Source organism: Tetrao urogallus (genome assembly GCF_951394365.1).
Source record: "Tetrao urogallus genome assembly, chromosome: 2".
Taxonomy (NCBI): Eukaryota; Metazoa; Chordata; class Aves; order Galliformes; family Phasianidae; genus Tetrao; species Tetrao urogallus.
The window spans coordinates 39,541,644-39,560,008 of NC_136814.1; the positions used below are offsets into that span (position 1 = coordinate 39,541,644).

The 18,365-nt window shown below is 40.9% G+C and overlaps 1 protein-coding gene across 1 annotated transcript in view; it reads left to right on the forward strand.

Moving 5' to 3' along the window:
• Nucleotides 1-806: 806 nt before the first annotated feature.
• GALNT2 (polypeptide N-acetylgalactosaminyltransferase 2) overlaps nucleotides 807-18,365 on the forward strand; it is a gene marked incomplete at both ends in the record, with an annotated part of 95,005 nt that continues 77,446 nt past the window's right edge. Inside the window, one exon of the mRNA XM_079550717.1 lies at nucleotides 807-920. Within this exon, the coding sequence (XP_079406843.1) occupies nucleotides 807-920 (114 nt within the window). The remainder of the gene's footprint in view (nucleotides 921-18,365) is intronic.

Genomic DNA, 18,365 nt, shown 5'->3' on the forward strand with positions numbered 1-18,365 from the left:
ATGCTTCCTATGGGAATTACTCAGCTTTGATTTCTTCCTCTGACTTTTCATCCATCCCTCCCCTCCCGTGGGACTGTGGCAGGCAGGAGAGCACACCAGGTGACTTCTGCCTGGGCAGTTCCAGGCCAGACATGGCCCTCTGGAGAGGCAAGTGAGCATCTGTGCTGTTTCTTTGGACTGCTGTATCTTTTCTCTCTAACACAGCAGACTTAGCACCAAGCCCCTGCTGCACCCTGGTATGACTCGCAGTCCAGAGGGTCTCTGCGGCCGTCCGTGCAAACGCACCGGCAGAAGTCTGATAGTGGCGCGAACAGGCGGAGCAGAGAAAAGCGGTGTCGGGCCCAAATGGGCGGTGATAAAGCCACCTCTTGAGAAAACATAGTGAGGCAACGGAGAAAACCTTTAAACTTAGAATTGCAGCCCTGAGCCGCCCCTTTCCGAGGCGTAGCGAGGACCACCGGACCACCGCCCGCCTCAGGGCCCTCAAGAGCAGGAGGAGCGGAGCAGCGAGCATCCCGCCGCCGCCGCCGCCGCCGCCGCCGCCTGGGTCTATCCGCCGGCCGCCAGGCGCGGCGCGCGTCTCTGAACTCGCGGGGGGGCGGCGGCGGCGGCCCGGCGTGCTGCAACCATGGCGATGCCGAGGGCCCCGCCCTTCCCCGCCCCCCGCGGGGCCGGGCGGCGCGGGATTGGACGGGGGGCGGGCGCTCGCCCTCTGCCCCCTGACCCTGCGCGGCGGCGGTGGCGGCGGGCGCGGCGGCTGCTGCTGCTGGCCGTTTCCTGGTGGCCTGGCGGCGGCGCGGGGGACGATGCGGCGCAGGTCCCGGCTGCTCCTCTGCTTCGCCTTCCTCTGGGTTCTGGGCATCGCTTACTACATGTACTCGGGCGGCAGCGCCGCGCTGGCCGGCGGCGGCGGCAGGAAGGTGAGCGCGAGGCGCCGTGCCCGGCTGCGAGCCCCCGGCGGGCTGCGGGGCGCCCTCGGCGTGTGCGGGGGGGCGCCCTTCCGCGCCGCTCCTCCCCACCCTTTCCCCTTTATTTTTATGTTTCTCCTCCCGCCCCCAGCGCGTTCCACGGGGCGGGCGGCTGCTCGGTGGACTTCAGACTGGCTCCCGCCCAACCGCGCTGAGCCACGTCGCGGGCCGGGGGCAGTAGGGCGGCACGGGGCGTCGTTCCCACCCCGGACATCTCCTCCTTACGTGGGGTTCTCCTGCCCTCCGGAGAGCCGGGCTGATCGCGGGCCGGGGCTGCGTCGGGCTTTCTCCGCTCGTTGTGTTTTATTTTATTTGTTTTAATGGTCCTTTCCCCTTGGTATTGTTCTGGGAGAGCGTTTGGAGGTGCTTGGGTGGTCCGTCGTTGAGAGAAAGAGGGGGAAGTTGAACGCTCCGCAGTTCCCATCGGCGTGGGTCAGAGCGGTGCTATGGTAGGGCGAGGTGCGAGGCAGAGTCTTTCACCCCATAACTCTGCTTGGAATAATGAGTTGTGAATGCGTGGATTTGCATCTGCCTCCCCAAAGTCGGGAGCTTCCGCAAACCCTCCTGCTGCGGTGGCCAAGCCTCTGGAAAGTGAGCTTTCTTGTAAAAGATTTCCCAGGCGAACCCAGAGATGGGCAGAGGGTGAGGAGCAGAGCGCTCCGCGGCTGAGCCGTGCTGTTTGCTAAAAATGGCACTGCTGGCAGGTGAGCCAACTGGTGCTCCTCCAGCTCAGCCACGGGGATCTCTGTACGGTTACTTTGATGCAGTGCTGCTCGTCAGTGTGTGTGTTCCGGGCGAAGATCTTGACTGGTTCCTGTGCAAGCAAGCCATGGGAGCGGAGCTTGCATGCTGACTTATGGTGTTACTGAGGGGAACAGGGGTCTGGGGAGAGAACCGCTCTCAGGCTGCCTCAGTGCTCTGTTGTGTCCTCTTCTTTGCCCCTTGTGTCTGCGGGACAGTGGCTGTTGACACAGTAGTATGTTGCAGTGTTAAGCATGTATCCTACATACAGGTTCTCAGAGCAGATACAGTAGCGGAAATAGATGAAGCATGAGATAAAAAGTAAGGCAGTACCCTGAAGCCTCTCTTGAGGAACAACCAGAGTGTGTTTAGAAACTAAAAGCAATCTTGCCCTACTGCTGATGCATAATGGGATAAAGCAAAGCTATCAAAGGAGCATGTATCCGCAGATAGGGAAATAGATTTTTTAACTCCCAGTATGTTTCATTTTGAGTTCCCAGTCAGATTTGTAGCTGAGCTCAATTCATTTTTACTGCTGGGGAAACGGCAGCATGGAGATGGTGATTTGCACAAGGTCACCTAGAAGACCAGGTGAGAATAAAACAGAAAAGAAACCAGTTTTTCTGAGAACAACTCTAGTGCTTAATCTACTAGAACCCGCTGCTATTCCTTATTGATAGTAGTATGACTTTCTATTATGGGTTGAAGAGATCTACAATCCCTGATGCTTGCTTCAGCCTTGTAACTTGTCATCATTCTGCTAGCAGTTTAATATACCTTACCAATATGGGTAATTGGAGAGTTTTAGCAAAGATGAGTTTAAAGTAAATTAGATATTCTGTAAGCATGAGCCGAAGCTCAGTGTTGGGTTTAAAAATGTGAAAGCTTAAACTAAGCTTGTGGTAAGGAACAAAACAGGTACTATGGCCATGAGAAACAAGTGGGGAAATTAACAATTATGTGTGGATTGGTGATTGAGGATTCTATTTTCTGTCAGCGAAGCGTAAAATTTAATCCTGGGCCTCAGTGTAGGTTAGCAAATGTAAGTATGGGAAGATGTGTGTAATGTAATAGCTTTTGAATCTCAATAAAAGCCTTATTAACTTAGTGTCAGACCCTGGTACAAAGCAACAGCACAAACTGCCTTAAACTTATGAACAGAAACCCCGCTGTAGTAAATTTCTTGGTTTGTATGACTTCACGTAGTTTTCATTGCTTTCCCACTATTTCAATGCAGTGAAAACAGGGTTGCTTACAGAAGAGCATCGTTTCTTATAAATTGAAGTGTATGCCATGTTGAGGCTCTAAAATTACAGAAGCCAGAAGGGGATCATTCTTCATTTATGTGAATAAGTAATTTGCATGTTAATTACAGATCTAGTTAGACAAACAGAATGGTTTTTCCATAAGAATGATTTTCCATATTCAGACCTGATGTATTGTCTGGACACCCCGGACTTGTTTGGTATGACACCCTGTGCTGTGAAGACACAGTCAATTCCCATTTCCTTTAAAAGAGGTGAAAGTATTTGCCCTTTTCTGGCCTTACACCTGAGAAACAGAGAAGAATGCTTTATTTTTGTTCTTAGTAGAGGTGTGTCAGAGTTGATGTAAGCTTCTACATATTTTGGTTCTTCACTTCTAACATTTCAAGCCATTTGGATGCTCCAGTGTGCAGTATCCTTGCCCAAGCATTCAGCCTCTGGGAGCAGTGGTGGGAGCCACAGCCCTGCATGTGCTGCTCTGGCTAGGTAGGCAGAAGGAGCTGAGTGTGCACAAGTGGAGCTACAGCACACAAAGTAGAAGCCATCTCATTAATAAATATGTGGATAATAATAACACGCAGGAGAAATATTTCATGTTTTGGAACTAGGCACAAAGCAGTAGTAGGATGAAATTACTTCTTCCACTTCTGGAATTTAAGGTATGAGACCGCTTTTTCTTTTTTTCTTAAAAGGAAGAGAAGGGGCAAAGTTGAAGCTTTTCATTCAAATGTGCTTAGAGGTGACAGAATCACTTCTCCTTCATATTCTTTTTAATCTCCAATGAGAGTGACTTTAAGCATGAGAACCAGGGGTTCAGCTTGCTCCTTGTCCAGCCAGGTCACTGAGTTGTAGATTGGAAAGAGCAAGTCTGTCTCACTTGTTTAATGGTTAGTGAAATAGTTCCACAGACAGAGTCTGTAACACAGAAGAAAGCAAGTCGCAAGCCCAGCAGTTGTGAGACTGAAAAATGTGGGTTGCTCTTGTGCTCACTTACTGTGCTTTTTATTAAACAGCCTTTGGAGTGGAGACTGGAACTTTCCTTCTTGTGGGCATATTTCTTAACCCACTGCAAATGTAGTCTGTGCTCCGTGTCCCAGAACAAAGTAGAGCAGCTTCTTCAATATGGTTAGAAATGATGCGTGCCCTCCCAAGCTGGAATCACCCTGGTGATATCCCCCAGTGATACTGCCCCAGTCTTCAAAGAGTGGTGTGAATCAAAATCGGTGTATTTGGAAATCATTTAACTTGTTTCGGGTTTTGTTTTGAGTCCCTTAACAACTAAGTTCTTCCGCAAATGAGTGACGACTGGGTATGAAATAACAAAACAGCCTGTCCTTCCAAGCATTACAGCAGAAGGCCTGCTGAATGGAGTCCTTCAGGCAGGGTGAAGGAAAGCACCAAACACCTCATTGCTGCCAAGAGTGAAATCCTCATGGGCGTACCCTGGAGGAGACCTGTAAGCACTGTGTTGTAAGAGGAGGCATTGAGAGGAGATGCCTGCTAGGCAAAGCGGCAGCTAAGCCAATGTTTGGAGTCTTCTGGATTTAGGTACTAAAGCACTGACAAGCTTTGGCTTTTGTTGCTATGTGAAGGTGGTGTTCTGTTTTTGTTTTTTTTTTTTTTTTTTTTTTTTTTTTTCTTTTAATGTAGACCTCTTCCCCCTCCCTCACTGCTGTGCCTCCTCTCTTCCTCTTCATGCACTTTAGAGAAACAGAGTAAAACAGTTACTAGGCAATCAAAGCTGGATAATTTTTGCCATGTTTAAAATTAGAAACCTCTTTTTCATTATATTCCCTCCTCCAAAACCAAACAAAAATTAAAAATAAAAAAAAAAAGTGGAAAAAAAAAAAACAGCTCTGAAACACTTTGGACTAAAGGCCCATTAAGCCTCTGGCTTGCCAGATTTTCTGGGTGCGATAGAATGAGTTGCAGAAATTGGATTGATTTTAGCTGAGCCACAGGGAGGCAGACTGCTCCTGCAGAACTGGTTACAACCCAGTGCGTTGTGCTGCTCTGGGGTTTTTCCTTCAGTTCCCTGGGCTTGTGTGTTTTTGGGGCAGGGAGGAAGCAGTAGTGGTTTTTCTTTTTTTTTTTTTTTTTTTTTTTTCAGTAGGCTTTTGGTAGTGGCTGTACCATGAAGCTAGCTAAGGTGAAAGAAATTCAAAGGTAAACTATGATATCTGGAGTATGAGATTGACTGAAAGTAAGTCAATTGTTTGGGGAAAGCAGGGGGAAAAGAAAGCAGCTGCTTTCTTTGGGATTTTACAAGGATCCAATTTTACAGCTCCTTCCAGCATAAGGGCTGCTTTCTCTTCCTCTTATCTTCATTTGGAACAGACAAACTATTTCGGTTAGTCTTAAGTGAGGCTCTTAGGTGTACCATTATGTGTGCATAATGACAGGAGAAGGAGAGCTGTGTGTTCGACAGACTTAGTGCACTTGAGTTTCTTTTTGAAGGTTAAAGTAGGAGGAAAAAGGAAGTGTGTTTTAGCTGTAGGTGCATTAGCCAGTTTTTGTCAGAGAATGAAACAGTGGAGTGCAAATTCTTTTGGTTGTTTTTCTCACGGCAGGAGAACTCCTTTTTGGAAGGGGATTGAAAGTAACATCACTTCTGTTGTCTGCTTTTGTCTAAGGAAGACATTGCCAGTTTTAATGGCTAAGTATTGAAAGTTTAGTTTATTGCTTCCTTAAGGGTAACTGCAGTGCCTTATAATGATGCCACATTGAATGTGATTTCCAATATCTCGATCTTAAGACAAATGAAGACACACTGTCATGTGGCATTTGCTTCCTAGGAGGAACAAGAAGACAGAAAGGGATGTTCTGCTATTTAACAGGTAGCTATTTCCTGTCCCAAAGGTGTTTTTCTGCTATACATAATTCTGCAACAACTGTGAAAGCAATGAAATACCTTGGCACTTTGATAAAGCTGTCCTTCTCTTGCTAGAATGTAAAGTCTCTGAAGTTTGTCATGTGTATGCTTTCTTAATTTAAAATGTCACTTCGTGAAATTACTGCCTTATCTTTGTGGATTGTTTCTTTCATGAATTTAACTTCAGCTGTGCGGAAAAGACAGCCACCTGCAAACCCTGTGCAGCTTCTTTAGGTCTGTGGTTGCATGAGGCTCTTCCTCTCATCGCCCATGCAATTTGAAATGCTTCCAAATAGAGGTTTTTTGTTGTTTTTTGTTCTCACAGGGCAGTGAGAAGTAAATTCGTAGACATAAGAGTGCTGTGTCATCCCCCACAACCTACCCATCAGTGTAGGAACTGATGACTCTGGCTTTGGTTTGGATGCTATCGCCCTTGAACAGTTGATATCTATTTTTGTTGCGTAAACAGAAAGGAAGCAGGACATTAGGGATGATGGAATGGACTGAGGAAGCAAGAATGACTTTGGGGTTACATGAAACAGAGTAGTTAAGCTGCTTTTCCACTTTTCCTAGCTTTGTAATAGTTAACTGTGCTTCTCTGTGTTATTCCACTGCTGTAGTTTGTTGGTTACTGTGATCTCTGCGTACAAAAGTTTGTAAATTCTAATAATGACGTCCTTTGAGAGATGGTTAGAAAATTAACTGGAATGTGAACAAAGTGTGCCACGTATCGTACCTTTTTTGTCTACCTGTCAGTCATGCAGTTTGAAATGTGTTGTAAACAAATGTCAGTCATTCTTTCAATGTATTCCTGCTGCTTCCAAAAATAGAACTTAAAATGGAACATGGAATGTAATATTTTCTAATATAGAAAGATTACTTCACATTAGGTAAAAGAATGTTCAATATCTATCTCAGTTGTGACTAACAAAATGAAATAGTCATGACTTGGTCTTGAGACCAATCTAGAACAATAGAACATTGATACATGCTGGAGAACTTCAATCTCTGTCTTCAACATTACATGATAATTCCATGGTTTTTTTTTTTTTCCTGAGAAATTTTGATTTTGTTTTTCATTCCTCTTCTCCCCTCTCTTGCTTTCCAGTATGATGTGATATCTAAGAGCTTGTGCGTAACTGATGCTGTTTTATCAGATGATGAGAGGTCAGATAAGAGATTGGATATTATCTGCTAGAAAGCTTGCTCACAATGCTGCTCTGTTGCAGAGAAGAGATGCCTTTGTATACTGGCTTTGTACTGGCTGTACTGGCTGTCATGAGAGGTTAACTCTAGTTGCATGTCTGGAAACTGTTTCAAAAATAAGACCTATGCATGGCCTAGAAAATGTAGTTTTACTTGATTATTTTTTCAACTACATATATTTTCACGAAGAATTCTATACATGATACCTTGGGATAAAATACATCTATTTGGAAACAAAAAGTTAAGATGCAACTGATCCTGTCAACTCAAGTGATGACTTTAAGCTGCTCAGGTAGTCGGTGCAAATGATAAATATACGCTTGTGTTTTGAAGTTGGTTTGGGCCATTTAAATCTTTTCTTACATAACCTTCTCAAATGGCTGCTCAGTTGTAATGGCACCCATCAGTGTGTAGCCAGGCTGTGTACAAATGTTCCTTCAATGGACTGGACATTGATAGCTTGTTACTAAATGTGATTTTTTTAGTAGGAGCTATTGGAGGAGCAATGCATTGCCAGTATGTTGGCAGTGCCATGTGTTGGCAATAGATTTGAATTCTAAAAATGAATTTGCAGGAAGTAGTGAGACACTCTCATTTTTTTTTTCTTCAGTAATAGGGAGTTGAATGTCACTGCCTGCATATATTGGGGTGGAGGGAAACAGAATATCAGAGTGGGTGTTGCATAAGGTTGTTCTGTTGTCATCATGAAATTCAAACCGGTGGCATCTTCAGGTATATGAATTTTAAGGAGTGCATTCTGTTATGCTGTTTGTTTTGAAGTGAGTGTGTGCTCATCTGTTTTTCTCTTTCTGTGAGCTTCTAAAGAATTAGGGGATGAATTGAGGAGGGAAGATAAATTACTGTGTGTGAGTGGCGCACACCGAGTGCATGCTTACCTGTCATTCATAGGAGTTCTCTTGCCAAACAATCTTACCATGAATGAAGCAGGAGTACTTACTGAGTCCTGCAGCAGTTATTAATGATCAAGAAAGCGAAAAATTCAGCATCTGTTTTCTTTCTTAAAGCTGTAACCTATACTTCCCCTGTTGGAATATAGCGCATTTTCTCTGTGGCTTTATGGTAGGTTTTGTAGGAGGGGCTTCTCAGTGTATTAATTTGTTACAAAACAACTTGTTCACGTGATAGCAGTTTGCAGCGGCTGTGTTTGAAGCCTGTCAGCACTTTATTTTTCCAGTTGCTTTTCCATGTGTTTAAACTATTTATTTTCACCACTTTTTTATTTTTAGACATTGGGTTTGTTAATTATTAAACATTGGGTGTGTTTATTGTCATTTAAATAAGTTAAAATGCAAACTTGAATCCCTGAACCACTTGGCAGAGAACACCATCTATCTGAAGGAACCATCTATATGAAGAGAGCATCCCTGCCCATAATAATTCTGAGCTCTGCTTATGAAGCTCAAGTGGAAAAAGGAATGAGATAATAAAAGAACATATATCCACAAAAATTATTATGTGGTATACATCAAAAGCAATCATTTGGATTTGTCATCTTTATAACTATGGTTTCTTATGGAAGAAAGAGCCAATTGAAAAGTTTACAGATTCAACTACTTAATAACTTTCTGAAGTTGTGAAGTTACCATGCATTGTGGGTGCTCTCTTTAAGGAAAACAGACAATGCCCAGAGATTCTGCTGAGTTAGGGGATTAGCAAACTGCAGTAGATTGTCTGTACTGAGTAAAGGAGCTGTTTGAAACAAAAAGAACTTAGGGAAAGATTTGACAAAAGGTTGGCACTGAACTAATGCTATTGTGAACAAATCCTCTAAGAGCCATGACTTGATGAGAAGAAAATGTTTCCTTGTTGTATGAAGTTTCAAATGTTTAACTACCCTGAAAACAATCTGCACAGCTTAAATTACTTTTGGTTACTAAAATAATTTGCTTTAGCTGCCCTGTTGGTTTAAGGATGGTAAGGATGGTCAGTATGTGGGTATGGGTACGTTACAGCGAGGTGAAATACTAGTTTTTATATAGCTTAACTCTTTTTTTTCTTTTTTTTTTCTTAAATGGAAAAGTCTGTTTGCTCAAATACATGCAGGTTCTCTTAAGACCTCAGTAAGGAAAATTTCCATATTTCATTTGGTAGCTAGCTGCTACCAGCTAATGGTGGATTGGCCTGTATCATTACTGGTCTTTGTTCAAACACTGGGGAATGTCCCTCTCACAAAACCAGTACTGTGGTAAGCAGACCTATCAAAAATGTGGGAGTATTGGATTACAGTATTTTCTGCTGGAGTATTCCATGAAACGAGGAGTGCATATGTTGTCCAGACAGTGTATTAACTCCTTGTTACGGTGCTCTCCTGTTACAGTGGAATGCTTCAGACCATAGCAGATCATCCATTCAGTCTGCTCGTTTTCTCCTGCATTACCTATTTCTGGAAAACATGTATTCTTTACTCCTCTGACCTTTGCTCGCACAACACAGCATATGTTTGGGTTCTTGCCCTGTTGCTTTGCCAGTAAAACACCATTGACCCAAAAATGAGCCATGCCATTTAGTCTTTATGGACAACTGGTGTTCTAGTATGTTATTACCCAGACACATGGTTAGATGATGCTTTTTTAAGTTTTAATTTAGAAATGTTGGGTTTTTTTGTTCAGCTGATGGCAGCATCTAGGTTTCATTCAGAGTCTTTTGTAGGTGATGATGAGGAACAGTAATTGTAGCAAGTGCAGTGCAGTAGCAAGCTGGAGCTTGGTTCTCTTCCTACACTCTCAAGAGCTGTTTTTAATACCTTTTAAATGGATAGACGGCTGTGAAAGAGCCTCTGCCCCATTTGCTAAGCTGTGTCAGGTCAGTTAATGAGCACATCATATGTTGCAGATCTTGCTAGTTAAACTAAAAAGGTATTTGCAGTCAGAGAGAAGCGTTTCAACTGAGAGCAGTTGGCAGCAGCCTAGCAAACAGTAGCACTTGTTTGTCTCTTTAGGTTTTGTTCTGAAGCTGATGTGTGAAAAGTAAGGGGAAAGGGAGCTGAGTGGAAGTGTTGGTGCCTCCGCTGTGATTGTGAGTTAGAAACACATCAGGACAAATAAGCCTCTACTGATCGAGGGAGGGAAAAAAAATTTCAAGGACTCATCTGCAGTGACTGTCAGGGTTGTGAGAGATGTTGCAGTGATGCATTTTCTTTGGTTAAGGTGCAGTTGTTCAGTTATTCCCAATAGCTGAACATTCTCTACTATATAAAAAAAAAAGCAAGAGATTGATCTTAATGCTCATGTTAGCCTAGGCATGAAGTACCTGACTTGATATACAGTGAAAGCTGTTTGCTTAAAAATCCATTTTGGTTACCTACTGTGATAACTAATGCAAATTATAGTGGTGTTCCAGGAAAACATTACTTGCATCCTAGGAACAATAGCTAGAGAGGCAAGGTAACCTCATTCTGTGCTCACTTAGTTCTCTCTCCTATGTGCTTGCCATCTCAAGAGCAAGAGGCTTAAGCAAATCCTAAGTTTTTACATACATGCATGGCCTTGGGGTGTGAGATTTCTTTTTTTAATCTTTCTCTAATGGTTGTAAATGTCTCATATGGGGCCATGATTGTGTCTTTATTTAATGTTTTAAAGTAGTTGTGGTTTTTTGTTTTTTTAAATTAAGCATGCAGCAAATATTCAAGAAGCAGATTTGCTAAGTTGTCAGTAAAAGTAGTGATTTGTTGAACAGCTCAGCTGTTGCAAACAGTCTCTGACAATATTGGAAAGATCAGTGAAATTCAGGAGTATTTTGACTGTTGTTTGCCTTATAGCACTGTCTGGAGTCCCAGTTCTGTTGTGCGAATGATTGAGTGGTCTTGACAGGTTCTTTCTACTTTGTGAGTTTAGGAAAGGGCTCTTTCCTAATGGTATTTAGACATGGGAGTGAAGCTGCGGTCTTACAGTCAAAATTCTCTTGTGGTCATCTTTTAGGGTTTGTCTTCTGTTCCAAACAACCCTTTCTGTCTATGCATTTCTTGACAAGATGTACCAGAGAGTTGGCTTGTATGGGATAAAACTCGGGAATGGAACAGACTCCAACAAATGATAATGTCCCAATTTGTACTCAAAGGAAAAAGAATAACTCAAGCCTTTCAGGCCCTGGTATTGAAGTGTGATGTGACCTAGAGTTGCTAGGCTTTGAGGAGATCAAGACTGGACTGCATTGTGGATCTGGGTATGATACTGTGGGTGGCAAGCTATGCAGACAACCATGGATAGTGCCTGATCTTACGTAGCTGATGTTCACCACTTCTGAAACCTTCAGTTCATGCATGTTCAGTTTTGTGATATTTTGATGTTTATTTCAAATCTGAGCTACAGCTCAGATGCAGGCAATGGTTTTGAAATATTTTGGCATTTGTTCTGATTAACCGTGACTGTGGTTGTCCTCTCATGAAAGCGTTGTCTCAGACAGTTTCCAGTGACAGATTTGGATACATATGCAACAGAATTGCTGAATTTTGTGCATCTTATAATGACTCCCTCCCAAAATAATAGAAATGCTCTTGGTGTTCCAAAAGTTATTAAAAAAAAAAAATAGCCACAAAACAACACAAAAAAGCAGAAGGCAATTTAGTTATGTTGTTAGATAACTCTTGCAGTATGAGAGTACTTCAGATGTTACCTCCTTTGAGTACTTTACAATGCCTGAACCAATTTCTCTTCAACTGTATATTATTTTGAAGACATATTTTTTTGTGAATTCCTGCTTGAGTGACTTTAAGTCATGTGAGGATTGATGAAACCATGTAAAGAAATAGCAGTTTTAGTAATGAACACAGTTTGTAATGAAAGCTAGTTCATAACGATGAGTAATCGAGGTGTTGGTTGGATGGAAGTTAGTGGGAGTATGATCTTAATATTATTCTATGATTATCATTTAAAAAAAAATGTACAACTAGCATGACTAAAGGAAATACCTTGTGCTTGAAATGGTAATTTCTGTGGATTAGGACAAATCAATCAAGTACAGAAATTACAGTGAAACCTCCAACCCACCTTCGCCCTCCCCCCCGCCCCCCCCCCTCCCCCCCCCCCCAAAAAAAAAAACCCAAACAAACAAACAAAAAAAACCCGGAAGCATTTATTTATATAAGCAAAACAGCTAAAAAGTATACAGTTTTGCTTCAGTTGTTAATAATTTTTTGTTTTGACCGTGTTCTTACTTTGAGTGCATTGCTAATTTCTAATAACTATGTAACTGTTTCACTTTCCTTTAGTAATGTCGTGGTTCTTTGTGAGAACATTGTGACACAAGGTAGATTTTTTCCTAAAAAAATCTTATGCACTTCCTTAGTTAAGATAGGGTTTTAGGCAGAGATTGTGTTTTAATATACAAGCAAGGATAGAGGTAAAAATGGTTTTACTTTTTTTTTTTTTTTTTTTTTTAAGAGAAGAAATTGTTTTTTTTTTTTTTTTTTTTTTTTTTGTAGGGTAGATACTTCATTGCTATTTCTTGTGCAGTATTAAAACAAGGTAACAAGGTGACTTTCTTCTTTTTGCCTGTTTCTATGGGTTAAGTGATACTTCTCGTTATGGAAGTGGAAGAAGGAGTGCAGAATGATCAGTTCAGAAGATTTATTTTTACTTAGAAATCTATCAGAATTATTGTGGGCATTTAGTTAAAATTCTTTTGTTTTTAGTATGATCAGCTAGTGCTTGTGGATGTCAGTTTTCTAGCACCAAATTTGTTTAGCTGACTCTTCTGCCAGTGGAAGGAAGAGGAGTCTCCAATGGGACAGATTTTGGAAGTACAGCAGTGAAACTCTGCTCCTGGCAACTGTAATGTGTTTTCATCTAGGATATTCTCATGTTCCTACTGGCAGCAGACAGCAGCAGCTGGGATATCAGCATGTTTGCTTTCTTGTGATGTAGTTTATTCTTCTTTTTCAGGAGTATCAGTTTAAGATAATTCTAGTAATTTTCTCCATATTTGAATAGCCTTTTGCCATTATACACATAGTAAAACAAAAAAAAAAAGAAAAAAAAAAAAGAAAAAAGAAAAAAAAGGCAACGGAATGGAAAAAGTGCTAGTGCTTCCTTTCTAGTTTTGGAAGCTACAGTAGTTAATGCATTTCAGAGTGCTATTTCTTGCTTTTAGTTTGATGATCAAGCTGTTGATTCTCTCCTTTCCTCTCTGAGTACTGAATTTTGGTATAAAAATAAAACTATCTTCTTCCCAGCTCTGTCGTTAAACATCAGTGCTTGCCAGTTGATGCAGTGATTTTTAGTATAGGTAAGAACTACTGATGGATAGGAGCTGTCCCAGTCAGACTGTATCAGCCTATGCAGATGTGGTATGGGTTGTGTTTCCTGCAGCGCCTTTGAGTGCTACTGTGTTTAGGCACATGGCCTTAGTTTGCACATGTTAACTTTAAGATTACTTATCTGAATGCTTCATCCAAGAGTAATTTTGTTTGTGTTGGGGAAGTAGCAATTATTGGCTTATATCCATTAGAGATGCAGATGCCTTTTAGCATCTTATATTTTGAGTAATTAATCCCTACCATGGTACTGGTAGTCAGATTTTTATATTGTGCAATGACTCCACATCTCAGATCTAGCACCATGCAACTGCTAATACTTGATTCTGTCAATTTCTTTTTGGAATTAACATTCTAGTTCCTCTGCCCGCTTCCGGCAGTAGAGCTGACTTGTAAGATGGTACCCACTTACTTCTTTGAGGACAGAGATGTACAGCAATAAGTTGTGTAGACTCCAATTGCTCACTTTGTGCTGTGCGCATGGGTTTCTATTCAAATATCTAGCTGCTCTTACTTTCGTACAAGTAGAGTAGTTGATCCTTGTCTCCTGCCTTTATAGTCTTCAAGTTCATATCAAATCTAAAGAGAATGCTGTTGGTCAAGGGAAGAAAGATCTTTTCAGTTGATGGAGAACAACAGTTCTGGTAAATTCTTAGACTGCAGAACTGGACTGCTCATTTTTTTTCCAATTTGTATTTTCCAAAGTTGATTAAGTATGAAGTTTCTGTAGGACTTTGGGGTAAAACTTTGAACTGATTCTGTCTCACTGCCCTTGTTTGGTTTCTTTAAGGGTATGAGTGCTTAAGAATGCTTTGATTCAGGTCTATGTCTTTTAAAGTATGTTCTAACATGTGAGCCTCTTATGTGTGTCTGCGTAGTATTTTATGCTACTAAAACTATTCACATTTTGGTAAGACATTCTGTTAAGAGACTTCCCCATAATGTGATTTGTTGCCCTCTTCCCCAAAATAAAAGCAATTCTCCCATAGCTTTGGGTGCCTGACAGTCATTTATTTGATATAGCAGAAAGTATTCTTGGTTTTGCTGATGTCTCTTTATTCTTTGGATTAGACAGAAGACAGGAGGAGAGCTCAAGGTAAATTGGAAATGAATGTGTGCTGCCTCTTAGGCTGTTGCAGACAGTTGTGCTTTTTCATTTGTGAGACTAGTGACCATAACTTATTCACAGAAGTAGAGGCCTGGACTGAGTGGTCAGCTTGCTTTGTGTTTCTTAGCCATTAAAATTAAGGAGGAGGCTCATTTTCTTATATCCTTCTCTCTCACTCCATTTTCTCTTTTATTTGGAAAATAAATGGTCACCACCTTCATGCAACTTTATACAGTTGGCTTTGTGTAAATGTATTTTAGCTACACTTCAGACTTCCCACTTCTTTGCTGGCATCCAGGTACTTCATCATCCCATTCTGTTTTACTTCTGAAATGTAAGTGTTCACATGTTGCTTCTTTGCAAATCTGAATGTACAGTGTGTCCACGTGTTAACAAAATGGCTTGCCAAAGTTTAGGATGTGGTGATTGCTGGCTGAAGAGAAACAAAATGCATCTTGTGTGAACATTCAATGGAACTGTTTTCTCATTCACTGGGGCTTTGTTGCAGCAAATAGTTGCATCAGCAGGAACATGCTAGTTCCGCTTCTGTCCAAAACCAGGCAGTTTCCTAGGAGGAAAAATCATCTTAACAGTATCTGGAATGCACCAACACACATCTTATTTGTGTTCTGCCACAGAAATGGGAAAGAGGATGACATAGGCTGCTTCTTTGTTTTTGAAAGCATAGTATCTGTTGTACGTAATTATTTCATCAGTTGCTAACAATGCATCCTGTGTAAGAAAAGGAAGGAATGGGGGCAGATAAGCAGGAGGTCAAAAAAGGGAGAAAGATATCCTAGAGAAGCTCAGCCTTTTGCTTGCCTTCTCTCTGTCTTTGAAAATCATCCCACGCCCTAAGAGGATAAGCGCACTTCATTCTAACCTTACCATTAGCATTGCAGGCTCCCTGCATTACCTGTTTTCTGTATGGAAGTCATAACTGGTTCAACTGAAAAAAGTCTGCAGAGAATACCATGCTGCAGATTAGTTTGTTTGCTTGTTTGTACTGGCAGAAATGTATACTTTCAGTTATCCCATTAAATTCACTTAGCTTTGAGGTTTACAAAACAATAAATAGTCTTTCTGTGAAGAACAGCAATGCACTTTTAGAATAAGCTGTTCAGTATGCCTGTTTAGGAAGTTCACTTGTAGACAAATACAAATATTTCCCATTAAGAACAAATATGAGTGGAAAGCTGTTCTTTTCATGTTTATATTTTGTTGTTTATGCTGTTTTATCCCTTTACTTACAGTTTGCTCTCTGCTTGACAGCTTGACTCTGATTTATTTCTTTTTCAGTTATGTTTGGATTTGAGGATTTGAGTGGTGACAATTGCATTTTTTTTGGTAGACTTTGAATACCAAGGACATGGAATTTTTCAGCTGCCTTAGATTAGCATTGATAGAGGAAGAGGCTTTTAGAAGCAGAAACCACATCCATATTAATATTTCAGAGTCTTCTTGCAGCTATAAAATGTAGCGTATAGAGAGATGAAATATGTGGTCCACAGATATACAAAACTGAAGGAAAATGGTAGTGGCTAGTCATGTTTCTCCATCTAGGATGCTGGATGCTCTGGGCTGTACCACTTATGGGATTCAGCTTTCAGAAAATTTTCAAGCCTTAATGAAATATGAAAGTCAGAATTTTATGTAGCCACCAAACATGCTTCAAAATCACTACAAAGTTTGAGGTAAGTGGGAGAACCTGCAAGCCAAGTTATGGCTTGAACTACAGCAAAACCATGTAGTAATGAGAACCCTTGAAGAGAAGGGTCGATTTCTTCTGTAACCATCACTGGGACTCTAGTCATTGAAACAGTGAATTTAGATTGTAAAGGTAGAATATGTATCTGAAGTATGCCACTTGTTTTTCCATTGATGACTTTCTTAAGAATATGTAGTAACTTTTTTGGCAGGTAGTGAATTAGGTTCTAGTGAGAATGCGCCTTCCATGTTTTCCCCTAATTTCAGTGCCTCTGCTGCAAAGCAATTAGAGTAGAACTTGGATTTCACTTTTTCTTTGTTCTTCTGCCATTGCTCCTGTGAGTGAGTGTTGCCGGTGCCAGAAATGTGTATGTCTATCTGCATGGCTTCAGCTTATTTCAAATAGATCAGAGGGTGTTTTGAGGGATCTGCGATTATCAAGGAGAGATTAAGTTGCCAACTGAGTTCTCTCCCATGGTTAGGTATCTACAAATTTTAACTTGACTACTATTTTAGAGTGTTTTTCAAACTTTACTTAAATAGTAGACTTGGTCTATTAGTTTGTATTTCTTATGACAGGGCGCGTTTGTCAAGGCTCCGCTTCTCAGCTGTCTTACTAGTGATGAGGTAATCCTGAATGTGTTATGTGCTTATCATCACTTGTCATCCACCTTTATTATTTAAAACAAAACCTATCTTGTCACATTGCTGTAAAAGAAATTAGAATGGAGACTTCTACTATCACAACAAGAAATAAACACTATTTGTTCCAAAGTACTCTTAATATTTGATGAAAGCACTTGATTTTACTTATAAACTGTTTGCGTGGAGTGAAAGTGGAAAGTATTATATATTTCATGAGCAGATTAGCTTTTATTTGATTTTTGCAATGTACTGTTTTACAGGCTTCAAGACTTAAAAATATTGGAGCTTGTTACTTTTTGAGAATGGCAAAATGTTTGATTCCATCTTTCCTATCACCATATACTCTATGCTGCTGTTTGAAGCAACAGTCAGCTTTCAGTTCTCTGTGTGATTGGACATCACCATCTTATTTCCTAGATCTCAGGCTACCAGATGGCTGTGGTTGAACATGTTTCCCAAATCAGGGAATGTTGACCTGAAGCATTGTGGAGATATAGGCGTAGTGGTGATTTATCCATGAAGGGTTGATGAAATAAAATCTGTATTAAAAAGTCTTTTGTATTTTATTTTTGTACTTAGACAAAATATTTTTACTGAATTATCGCATGGTGTGGTCACATGGTCATGATTAATGCACAAGTAGACCTAATTGAAATTTTTGATAATATTTTCATTTTTTTTTTTTCCACTTGCCCTCCTAGTTGTGAAGTGCAAACTAATAGGAATGAACAGCAATCGCCTGAATACATACTGGTTTTCTTTGAGAGTTAGAGAAAGTGGGAGCCTTTGGAAATCCTGGAAGAAGCCTGCTGTTCTTCATAACTATGTGGGTCACTCTGAAAGTAATGTCTCCTATTTATTTCCACAGAAACTACAACAGATAGACCACAATAACACTATTTGATGAAGTAAATTCTCAGCAACAAAATATTATTTTTAACACAGTTATCATCAAGTTGAAACAGATGTTGATTTTCAAGCTGTTACTTAAATCAACCCTCTGTTCAGAGGGTCATTGCTCTCCTAAGGAGCACAGTCAACTCTGTTCTAGGAAAGGGATTTCAGTTTGGTTTGTAAAGATCACTGATTAGCAGCTTCTGTCCTTGCTGGCTTGCTTTGTATCCAATAGTTGTATTATCCCTCTGACTTCTGTTTTCTCCCTTCTATCTGAAACTTCTCTTCTGCAAACAAGTAGCCGTGTCATTTTTGTCTTCACGAAGTTCTATTCTTCTGTATCTTTGTACAGAACTATACTGTTTAGTTGTACCAGTCTTTTCAAGTATCTAGGTGTCAGTGGAATTATACTGGACTGTCTATTTTATGATGTGCTTTTTTCCTGATGCAAACCATGCATTTAGTCTCTGATTTCACAGTGGCTGTTGAATTTTGTTGGATGGTGGTGCAGTCTGCTACCCTCTGTATGTGTGCGGGGAGAAGTTGTGTAATAAGTATTATTGTAATTAAACAAGAATAGTTTTTCTTCTTGCTTAGAGGATTCTCAAATCAGCATGAAAGGGGGGAAGTTCAGAAACAAAGAGAAGAAATAACATGGTTGTTTTCCTGCTGGAGGGAAAGCATGACA